At 48.1% G+C, this 12,150-nt stretch overlaps 1 protein-coding gene across 7 annotated transcripts in view; it reads right to left on the reverse strand.

Moving 5' to 3' along the window:
- Nucleotides 1-12,150, reverse strand: part of SCUBE3 (signal peptide, CUB domain and EGF like domain containing 3) — a 993,478-nt gene that overhangs the window by 189,775 nt on the left and 791,553 nt on the right. For all 7 annotated transcript variants that reach the window (XM_069238811.1, XM_069238810.1, XM_069238808.1 and 4 more), the window contains one exon: nucleotides 1,602-1,763. In XM_069238811.1, coding sequence (XP_069094912.1) covers nucleotides 1,602-1,763 — 162 coding nt within the window. The remainder of the gene's footprint in view (nucleotides 1-1,601; nucleotides 1,764-12,150) is intronic.

A 12,150-nucleotide genomic window follows, 5' to 3' on the forward strand; every position in this document is an offset into this window, starting at 1 on the left:
AGCATGTAGAGTCCAGCAAAGTGTCTAGCCCACTAGCACCACAGAGCTCCTCATACCAGTTTTCCTTAGGGTCCTTTTCTAGGAGACCAAACATACCTCCTCATCTCTCCCTTCAGGAAAGAAGGGTTGATCTTGGTGTGGGAGCCCCACAGATCGGTACAGCCTGGACAGTACTGGCATAGAAGTCAAACTGTGCTGGTGCATCAATGGTTTGGATTCAGGGATAATGATGGGCTCCTCACCGAGCAGCACCAGGGATGGCAAAGGAATGAAAGGTGCCGAGGTGGAAGGAAACATCTGTGACAGCGTTGGTCATAATCAGGGAGAAGGAACATCTGGCGTAAGGCTGAATCCACCAGTGGTAGCCACCGGGAGCACCTCTCTGTTCCATGGAGCCCAAAAGTGTACCATATAGAGTCAGTAGCCTAAAGGGGGCAAGCAAGCGCCTTAAAACTCTTTAAGTTGGACGGGTAAAGCTCTGGCTGCAGGGATCTCCAGGGAGTGTGGAGCGGGCCCAGATGCTGGCTCTACTGGTGGTGTGAGGGAGCAGGGCCCAGAAGCATGGTGTTTGGACAAGAAAGCTGAAGAATGCTTTGACTTCTTGTGGTTCTTGGACTTTACTGACTCGGAGGGAGAAGTCTTGGACCTCGAAGATCACTGTCTGTGGAAATGGCCTGACAATCTCACACTGGAGCAGGGCAGGGATTGGCACGGAGCTTTCTTCTGTGCACTACCAGAAGTTTCAATACACATTCATGAATTACCTCCGTATTCACAGACTTACAATCTGAGCAGGCCTTAGGATTGTAGCTCGATCCCAAGCACCACAGACAAACCAGGTGTAGGTCAGAAACAGACATCTGTTCAGTGACTTTCTCCATCTGGTTTGAACCCCTGGGTTTATTGGAAGATATGTTACTAGCACCCTAGGAGCAAAGCTAAATAAAGTCAATAAAAAGTCAAAAAAGTGGTAAAAAAATGACCAATGTAACTCTGTGCTGTTGGCACAGAAAGAAAGGAATTGATGTCACTGCACAAGGTTGGCGCTTATATGGGCATTGCAATGTAACTTCTGACGCAGACTACACAAATGCAGAGCCGATCAACACTACCTATCTGTACGCAGAGGTACTGCTCAAGATTTTCTGGATTCAGTCTGAAATTTGGGGAATATTTCATAGTGAGGAGTCTGCAGTTAGAAGTCTGTATAGATTTGTGTAGAGATACAGCATACACTTCATAAATGCTTATGAATGTTTTGTTATTGCTAATCTTTGCCATTTCTATCACTGACAATAGAATTGTTTATAAAATAGCATCACTGGTTTTGCATATAGACATCGGTCATGCCATTTCTGATATTAAGTTGTTAGCATTTGAACACACAGTTGTTTATGGCCTATCCTGGGACAATAGCATGTCCCTTTAATACCTGTGTTCATGCATGACATAAATTACAGTAGTTCTCTCGGGCATGCCTTTTCTCACACAAATTCTATGCTTTAAGTCTGTCATGGCATTCTGCATGGCATATACACTTCTCCAAGTGACACATGGGGCACTGCTGGACTCTACTTGCCACCCACAAGAAAGACACGTACCTGTGATCTCCTCTGGTTTCACTTCAGCCTCAAACTCTAGGGTGATGCGTGTGACTTCCTTGTTCTGGGAGTTACGAGCTCGTCTTCCTTTACCTTTCCGGGAGGAGTCACACTTGAGATTAACAAAGGTTACTTGACAGTCCAAGCAAGGGACTACACCACCTTGAAAGGACAGATGAAATACTTTATAGTAAATTGGTAATCCATAGAGAGGACAACTCAATTGAAACAAGGAGGCTCAGAAGCTCATCAAGAAAGCAGTGCCTGTCTATGGTGAATAAGCCACAGTTTAGGAATACATATCATATTTTGTGGCTCAGTGTCCCTCCACTAGAAACAGAGCTGAACTGGCTCTTTGGAAATAAAAAAGTCTTACCTGCAATAAAAGCTTTGTGCCATAGGAATCTTTGCTGAATTTGAGCCCATTGGCTTATTGCTTCCTCAATGCAGGATCCCATCACATTTTTCCCACAAGAAGAAATTATATTTTGTAAAAAACACTTAAAACTTACTAACCTGGGTCCACATGTAGGTAGCTTTTTGCATGTCGCTGTTTGCGACGTGCAAAAAGCACATCGCGATGCACAAACCCAGTTTTGCAATTCGGTAACCTGGTTACCGAATCGCAAAACGGGTGTGCGGCTCGCAATTAGGAAGGGGTGTTCCCTTCCTAATTGCGACTCGCAGTGCAATGTAGGATTGTTTTGTGACCACGAACGCGGTCGCAAAACAATCACAGTTGGCACCCATTTCAAATGGGTGCTAACCCATTCGCAAAGGGAAGGGGTCCCGATGGGACCCCTTCCCTGTTGTTATTGTCACTAAAAACATTTATTCAGAGCAGGTAGTGGTCCTATGGACCACTGCCTGCTCTGAAAAAGTGAAACGAAAACGTTTCATTTTTTGTTTTTGTAATGCATCTCGTTTTCCTTTAAGAAAAACGGGCTGCATTACAAAAAAAAAAAACTGCTTTATTGAAAAGCAGTCACAGACATGGTGGTCTGCTATCCCTGTGAGGGCCGCCATCCTAAAGGGGGTCGCAAATTGCGACCCACCTCATGAATATTCATGAGGTGGGCATTTGAGACCCCCTTGCGAATCGCTAACAGTATCATGGACACTGTTGTGCATAAGGATTTGCGACTCGCAAATTGCGTGTCGCTCTGAGTCGCAATTTGCAAGTGGCAAAACCAAACGTACGTACATGTGGCCCCATATGCCTATGACCCTAAACAGCCATTTTCACTAATGTGGACTATTTCTAAGACAGACAACGCCACTATAAATGTGAGAGAGCCTTAAGAATTCTCTGTAGCTTACATTCTCATTAGCCTTAAAAATATAAGAAAAATTAAGAAATAATGCCTACTGAGGCATAACTAGCCTTAAGGTTAAACATGAAGAAAAATAACTGCACTGTCGCTTTAGGACTGCTAGCTGGCCTCAATATTCAAAAAGTTATACAGTTCTGAACACCACTTTACTGCTGTGAAAAAACATGTAATGTCTGAAGTTCACTCATTCTACGAGCTGAAGTAATAGCTATGAGGACACATACTTTCAAGATTAGATCCAGTTGAATATCTGTGTGCACTGCTTTAAAAGGAGACCCCCATCAATTTTGATGATACAGTATTCAACTTCTAAGAAGATGGCTTTGTTAATGGAGGATACACCTTTTCAGGTCTTTTAAGATGTCTTTAATCACTGCCATTTTTAAGAATGAAACTTAACATGGCAGCCTTCTGTATGCAGTAGCAGCTACTAAATTCACTTTTATAGTATAAAATGAAGGCCTGATTTTGCCAAGTGTAATAGACAATGAAATACATTTGGGGCCATTTGTACGAACACATTTTCCCATTGACACAGAATGGGAAGAACCCTTTGCTACATCTGGCCCTTGGTCTTCTAATATCTAGCTGCGTACAGCATCTGCCAGTTGATTCAGAATACCTGACAATGCCATTGCTCTGATCTTTAGATTTAACTATGAACCGCTGCTACATCTTTATGTTTTCAGGGCTAAGCACCTCAATCTGATTCCTCTGTGTTTGTACAGGAAATACATCGCCAGAGCTTGTCAGATTTTTTGTGGCTCTGTAGGACCAGATGAAAAGATGGACTGCTTGTTTTGTGATAATCTCTCAAGTAATGACCACTTATCCTGCTCTTGCAATTCAACACGAGATGCTTCAGTTCATCCACCATGGGAAGATTTGCAATGCTTCCTTCAATAGTTTCAATATGTTTTTCCAGCTACCAGAATGCTGACTCACTGTTCACCCAGGCATTCTTGCAGGGGTCTCATATGCAGCCTCACATGAGGAACTACTGTTAATACTGGAGGTCAATGAGCCAAGAAAAGCTAACGTTTTTCTCACTGACAAGGATGCATAATCTTGCCTCCAAAGTAAACACTTTTGCCTCTTGTATCAGCCCTAGATATTGAATCTTTTGAGTTGGAGTTGGCATGGACGTTTCTAAGTTCACTTGAAGAGTTTTACTGTTAATCTATAGACAACTGGCTTTTAGAAGCCAATATATAGATAAGTAGATAGACTGATTTATATCTATCTGAGATTAACTGCAGCCACTGCCATGCATTTTGACTGAATGGCAGCAACTTTGAATTGCAAATACTTGTTCCAAACCGCAAACCTTGGATACTTTCAGGGTGCTTCTGAGCCACTTCAATTTCCTTCTGACCAGTCTTCTTGAAAATCTGATATAAATGCCAGCATCCTGAATTTTTCTTTTTTAATTGGCTTGTTTGTAGTTTTCATATCTAGGATGGGTCCGAATCCAACATGATAATTGGATTGTTGGTGCACTGAGATACAGTGTTCTTTAAACAGGTGTATCTTCACCTCTTTCTTAAACTGGAGCTGCATCGGGCAGTCCTTATGGATAAGGGGATGTTGTTCCAGATCTTGAATGCATAGATGAAAAGCTTTGCAGCCTTGTGTTTTTTTCTTTTTTATACTCCTATGTTTTCATTCTGCTGGTGGTCTGCTGAGGGTGTGCTGAGAGCCACAAGAGTTTGTCCACATGATAAGCAGGGGTGCTGGTAGTAATTGCTTTCTAATGATGCAACTGGTTTTGAAGATGGTGCTGGCCGTCAGGGGGAGCCAATGCATTTACACCAGGATGGGGTGATAAGATCATATTTCAAGAGGGCAAGGACTTGAATTGCAGTTCTGAAGCCGCTTGCTTCAATTTCTAAGGAAGAGAGAGCTGGTACCAGGCCATCTTTGTGTTTTTGTTTTGGCAGTGTGTTCCTTGAGGTTGGTGCCCAAGGGGCATCCACGTAACTTGGCACTTTTTAAGGTCTGGGCTGTCCTGGGATCCATAGCAGTTAAGCAGGACATCATCTGCCTGCTAAGGAAGTTGCATCTCAATCCTTACAGCATCTGTCCAGCATGGCGTGTGGTGGCAATTTGGAGTGTGGGGGGAGAGGAGGAATGTTCCCAGCACCTTAGGTTAAAAAAGTGTGTCCATCAGGACTGCATTTTAGCTCCTTTTTTATTCACCTTGTACATCAATCATCTAGAACTCCAATGGTTAAGGAGGGAAGAGACATGCCTTTTGTAAATAAGCAACCGTTAGTAGCACTGCTTTATGCCGGTGATACTGTACTCATCTCAAGAACTGCTCTGGGATTGCTGCAACTCGTAGACTTATTTGTTGAGTTCATGGATAAACTGGATTTAAACACGAAGGTCCAAAAGTCACACATTATGGTTATTGGCTCAAGGAGCACCAAAACCAGGGATTTTTCTATCAAGGGATGGCATGTCAGCAGAGTACAGCAGTCACTATCATTTTGAGGCTTATTATCTGATGCCTTGCTTATTTGGTCCTCACTACTGAAGCAGAAAAGAGTATTATTTGAAAGGCCAATTCATAGTGTACTTGCTATTGCCAGGTGACTAGGCTACAAACTCAAAGATGCTATGATTAGAACCCATAAGGCAAAGTGCAGCTCAATTGCCTGTTATGGGTGTGATATCTATGGATAATTGAATGTGTCCTTTGCTCAAGAAGCTGGATTTTAAACAGGGTAGACCCGCACTTTTGTACTTGCAGTTCTTATCACGTGTTAAGGTCTGTGATTCAATTTCTTGTTTTATTGTGAGAGCAGTAAAAGCAAGTAGTCTACTGGTTTGTACTTTTTAAATCAAATACAAATAAACTGACCTGAACTGACTTGGCATTTGGCGAAGGTTGGGGTTTGAAGCTGTCAAAGTTCATTTCACTGAGGTAGGTTTGAACTATCGTCTGTTTGTTGTTCTTGGCCTATAACGGAAGTTCTGTCTTGGTGGTGTTGAGCTTCAAGTAGGAGCTGGGTATCCAGTATTTACAGTCTTCAGCAGAGCTAGTATGAGTGCCAGCAATGGAAGCATGGTGGCATTCTCAAATCGAAATATGGCAGGTAGACTGGCAGTTTGGTGGATAGGGTGTTCCGCTACATTTGTGGCAAACTGCCCTGTCCACCAAATTCTAAATGAGGGCCTAAGTGCCTAACACCTGGACAGTAAATACAATTTAAATGTTTTAAAAAACTGGACAGAGCCCAGTCAAGGGATCCTCACAAAGGAGTGTGGAAGAAGAAATGGAGACCACCTGCCTGGAGTTGTGCCTTAAGGGATACCCAGATTAGCCTTGTAGCTAGTTACGCACATGCAAACATATTCTTTCAGTTTTCCTATGTTTTTGAAACTAGGAGCAATTGAAAGCCTAATTCTTAAGTTTTTTTTTCATATTTATGTAGCAGTTTTACACTTTTACAGATTGTCTAAATTAAAGAAGATGCCTCATTAGGTTAGTATGTTTGAAGACTTTTCTACCAAAGAGATTGCTTTCTCTGCAAAAGGTGTTCCAGGATACTGTAGTAGGCAGAGACATTCCAACATTTATGAATAACACAGAAGATCCTGAGACTGAGACGTTTCTGCTTACTGTTGAAAAGATTTAGGCCCTCATTACAACCTTGGCGGTAAATGCCGCCTACCGCCGTGCTGATGGCTGCCAACATACTGTGACCGCGGCGGTATACAGCCACGAGTATTATGACCCACATAGAGAAATCCGCCACTATACAGACACCCACACAAGTCCTCCAGACCAAAGGTCAGTGATAAACTGGCAGTACCAAAACCCACACCGTTACGCCAACAGGAATACGCCCACAGTATACCCCACAACGGGTCCCTGACACTAGCCACACCGATTAACAGCCCTCCACCTCCGCCGGCGCTAGTGGACAGGAGGCCCTGCCACTGGAACAATGGGCCACCAGCACCCCACCCCCTGCAGAAGGAGACCCACCCCGCAAACGGTCCCTGTGATCCAGGCTGAAGCCAGAGAACATTGCCAACACCCTTGCCAGGAAATAAGACTCTTCTGATTGTTATCCTTGTGTCCCACTCTGTCACCCTGTCCACCTTGAACTGCTCCCCTTCCAGTGTCTCCTTGGAGAATGCACCTGTGATACCAAGAGACTGGACTCTAAATGGACATTCCTCCCCTATCACCCCAGCCCATTGCACATCCCGCTCTACTTATTAGCACTTAAATAAACACCCTTGGAACAAATACAATTCTGGAGTCTGTCAAGTGATTGAAATATGTATTTGTACAACATTCTGAAAACATTGCAATTCATATGTACAGTAATATAAACATTGGTATGACCTGTACTGGGCAGCAGTAAACACACCAGGAGCCCGAGTGGGGCACAGAGATCTGTAAATAGAGATGCCAAAGGGTACAGTAAGTGGCCATAGGCATAGGGAAATCATGCTGCCATGTACAATGTCCAACAGAAAACTGAAATGTAAAGTGAAGTTACAGTGTCTTACCTGTGTGTCACTGGAAGTACTGCTGTATGATAGTACTTCTGTTGTCCACATCTTCATCCTCTGTCTCCTCTTCCTCACTGTCCACAGGCTCCACCGCTGCCACAAGACCATCTCCAGGCTCATTCTCCTGCAGAAAGGGCACCTGGCGTCTCAAGGCAAGGTTGTGCAACATGCAATGATGATCTGGCACACCTTCTTGAGTGAGTAGTACAGGGATCCTCCTGTCAGATGGAGGCACCAGCAACCTGGCCTTCAGGAGGCCGAAGGTTCTCTCAATAATCCTCCTTGTTCGCCCATGTGCCTCATTGTAACGTTCCTCTGCCCTTGTCCTGGCATTCCTTACTGGGGTCACCAGAGTCACCTGCAAATATCAAGGGACAACTGTTAGACACACACTAACCATTAGGGCCAACCCCATACCCTGACACCAACATATACTGGGTGGGGACCTTGGGCTCACCTATTAGCCACACCCGGTGCCTCTGGAGTTGAACCATCACATGTGAGATGCTGCTATTCCTCAAGATAAAGGTGTCATGCACAGAGCCAGGATACTTGGCATTCACATGGGAGATGTACTGGTCTGCCAAACACACCATCTGCACATTCAGAGAGTGATAGCTTTTTCTATTCCTGAACACCTGTTCATTTTTCTTGGGGGGAGGGTGGACAAATGCTACATGTGTACCATCATTGGCACCAATGATGTTGGAGGTATGTCCAAGGGCATAAAAGTCAGCTTTCACTGTGGCCAAATCCTCCACCTGGGGGAATACAATGTAGCTGCACATGTGTTTCGGCAGGGCAGACAACACTCTGGTCAACACGTTGGAGAACATTGGCTGAGACATCCCTGATGTCATGGCCACTGTTGTTCTGAAGGAACCACTTGCCAGGAAATGGAGCACTCACAGGACCTGCACTAGAGGGGGGATACCTGTAGGCTGGCAGATAGCTGACATCAGGTCTGGCTCCAATTTGGCACACAGTTCTTGGATTGTGGCCCGATCAAGTCAGTATGTTAGGATAATGTGTCTGTCCTCCATTGTCGCAAGGTCCACCAGGGTTCTGTACACTGGAGGATGTCTCCATCTCATATTCATTCTCAGCGGTTGAAGCCTAGGGAGGAAAACGGTGAGCAGAGGGTCATATTCACACATCTATTGCAATAATGATGCATCTCTTCATTTACAGATCCAGTATGTGAATCCGAGAGTCAGTTGATGTGCCAATGTCTGCTGTGACGTAGTTAGGTGCCATCGCTTGTGCCCCACTGAAATGGCAGCTGCCTGACCTGTGAGGAGGGAAAAGGGGAAATGAGGTAATTCCGCTGGCGTTGTGCGCCACCGCTGTAGGCGGTCGAGGAACGCCGTGCAACTTCGCATTGGTTATCTTTGGGCCCTATGGGTTCCAGGAGCCAATGGCAATGTACGCCGGAGGTGGCGGTACGCACTGCCACGGACGTGATCGCCATTTCCTATCTATTCACTCACTTGCTACCTGACCCTCAGGAGAGGACCTACACTACAAGTGCTGCTGTGACCTGTGTCTGGAAGCGCTGTGCAGCTGGGCAAGGAAAACAGCAGAGGCCCAGCTGGGGCTGGCCTCCCAACGAGGAAGAGGTACCCGTCGTACCCTGACCCCCCTGATGTTCCGCATCCTGGCAGTGGCTTATCCGGAGTTGGATGGGCACTTGAGGGCATCACAGCAGCCACAAGGGGGTGTGTACAAATTCTGATTCATGAGTTGGCACGTATTAAGGTTTTACCTGGGTGGGGATGTGGACTGTGGGTGCCCCTAGGCAAGGGCGAACATGGCAGGGTAGGTCCCTTGTTGGGCAGGCTCTGAAGCACTCCAACCCCAATGGTGTTAGTGGACATCTACTACTGGGCAGGGTCCTGTGGGTTTCAGGTGTGCAGCTGATGGCGTTATGCTATGTCCCCCATGGGCTGGTGACTAGCATTGTAACTGGTAGTGCATGGCCTAGTGCATAGGGCAGCTCCCGGTGTGTTGTGTACGTCAACAGTAGTGTTGTTGCTGGCATTGACTAAGCGTATCCTCTGTCTCTCCCCCACTTTTTGTTTTGTCACCCTATCCTTGTGTGCATTAGCATCATCTGGCGGAGGAGCAGAGGCACCGGTGAAAGAGGGAGCTGCATCCCACATGGGCCTGGAGGCCAAATCCACTGAGGGTGAGGGCACCAGTGGGATGGAGGGCGAGGGGAGCACTACGACGGAGACAGGAGGGGACAGTACAAACAGTGACTCCTCTTCCGATGGAAGCTCCCTGGCGGTGGCGGACACCTCTGTGCACACCCCAACAACAGGTACAGCCGCCACCCCCCTACCAGCACCGCTCTCCCAGCAGCCCCCCAGCGAGTTTCTCGTGCCCGCTCACCCAGGAGGGTGGGCATCTCCTTTGCCCCAGGCACCTCAAGCCCTGCTCCAGTCAGTGCTGCTGCCCTCAGTGACCTCCTGAGATCCCTCACTGTTGGGCAGTCAACCATTCTGAACGCCATCCAGGGTGTTGAGAGGCATTTTCAACAAACAAATGCATACCTGAAGGGCATTCACTCTGGTGTGGTAGCCCAACAGAGAGCATTTCAGGCTCTGGCCTCCGCACTGATGGCAGCCATTGTCCCTGTCGCTAGCCTCCCCCTCCAACTTCCTCTACCCAGTCCCAATCCCCTCAACCCCAGCCTATCCCAAGCACACCTTCAGACCAGCATTCCCCCAAATCAACACACAAAAGTGGCTCAGGCAAACACAAGCACCACACTTCATCTCACAGGCACCCACACAAGCACCATCCCCATGCAGACATAACAACATCCACTGCCTCCACTGTGTCCCCCTCCTCCTCCTCGTCCACCTCCCTCCCAGTAGCGTCTCCACTCACACCTGCATGCACTAAATCCTCATCCACTACCTCCATCACCAGCACGCCCATCACTACACGCCACTCACTGGCAGTCACCACCCCCAAATCCTGTGTCCTCTCCCACTTTGTCTGTGAGCCTTTATCCCAAAGTACACAGACGCAAGCACACACCCACCCAAAAGCCATCCACCTCACAACAGCATCCAGCTCATGCACCTGCACCCAAACCCAGTAAACTGACACCTCCTACAACCACTCCCTCTTCCTCCACTCCCAAACCTTCACCCTCTTCCTCCCCAATGTCCCTAAGAAGCTTTTCATATCCAACACTGACCTGTTCCCTACCCCTCCCCCGTCCTTCCCCTTGGGCCAGGGTGGCCAAAACCCAGCCCAGCACCTCAGCCACCAAGTTCACGTCCGTTGTGGTTTCTGCAGCTGTCAGAGGCTCAAAGGGGGGACCTGTCAGCCCAGCCAGTGTGCCACCAACCCCTGCCAAGGCAAAGAACATTCCGCCACCTGGCAAGGTGAAGAAGGGGACAGCATCCAGCAAGGGGAAGGAGCCACAACCACCCAGCAAGGCCGCCTCAAAGACTCCAGCTGCCAGACCCAAGGTGACACCACCATCTGCCAAGGGAAGGAATGGACACAAAACACCAGCCAAGGCAATTCAACCGTCCAAGCCTGTAGGTGGAGGGCGGGTAGCTACCAGCACAACTGCCAGCACCGCCACCTGCACCACCGCAAGCACCAATACTGTCAGCAGCAGCAGACCCAGTGGGCAGCCGTCCGAGGCTGCAGGAGAAGGGCTGGAGCCTCCCCGCACCACTGGCAGCACCCACACCACCACCGGCACTACCACCGCTGTGCAGCCGTAGCCGCCGGCGGATGGACTGTACCCCTGCCTCCATGGACTATCATGTATCCTGACCAGTGCAAATCTCGTGGCTCTCACACCCAGGTGAGGGACTGTGACCTGGCACCCTCCAAGTGTTGCATCACAGGGCACAATGCCCCCTCCAGAACCAGTGGAGAAAGGCATCCACTCACCCAATCCTGGCAGGTTGAAGCACACTGGGCACAAAGCCCCCTCCAGAACCAGTGGAGAAAGGCATCCACTCACCCTATCCTTGGCAGGATGAAGCACACTAGACACAAAGCCCCCTCCAAAACCAGTGGAGAAAGGCATCCACTCACCCATTCCTTGGCAGGATGAAGCACACTGGGCACAAAGCCCCCTGCAGAACCAGTGGAGAAAGGCATCCACTCACCCTATCCTTGGCAGGATGAAGCACACTGGGCACAAAGCCCCCTCCAGATCTAGTGGAGAAGCCATCCACTTTAGAGACTGTGGCCTTGCACTCCCCAGGACCAAGCAGCGGGCAAACCACCCATTTGAGAGACTTGAGAGACTGTGGCTTTGCACTCCCCAGGACCAAGCAGTGGGCAAACCACCCACTTGAGAGACTTGAGATGTGGCTTTGCACTCCCAGGACCAAGCAGTGGGAAACCACCCACTTGAGAAACTTGATAGACTGTGGCTTTGCACTCCCCAGGACCAAGCAGTGGCAAACCACCCACTTGAGAGTCTTGAAAGTCTGTGGCCTTGCACTCCCCAGGACCAAGCAGTGGGCAAACCACCCACTTGAGAAACTTGAGAGACTGTGGCCTTGTACTCCCCAGTACCTCGCTGTGGGCATGGAGCCCCCTCCAGTAGCTGTGGCGTTGTACCATCTTCCGGCTGAGGTGCCCCCCCCTTCCCCGGCCTGTGTGTTTTCGACCTGATGCCCCTGCAGTGTTCTCTCCGT

The sequence above is a fragment of the Pleurodeles waltl genome, chromosome 6 (genome assembly GCF_031143425.1).
Source record: "Pleurodeles waltl isolate 20211129_DDA chromosome 6, aPleWal1.hap1.20221129, whole genome shotgun sequence".
In the NCBI taxonomy this organism is placed as follows: domain Eukaryota; kingdom Metazoa; phylum Chordata; class Amphibia; order Caudata; family Salamandridae; genus Pleurodeles; species Pleurodeles waltl.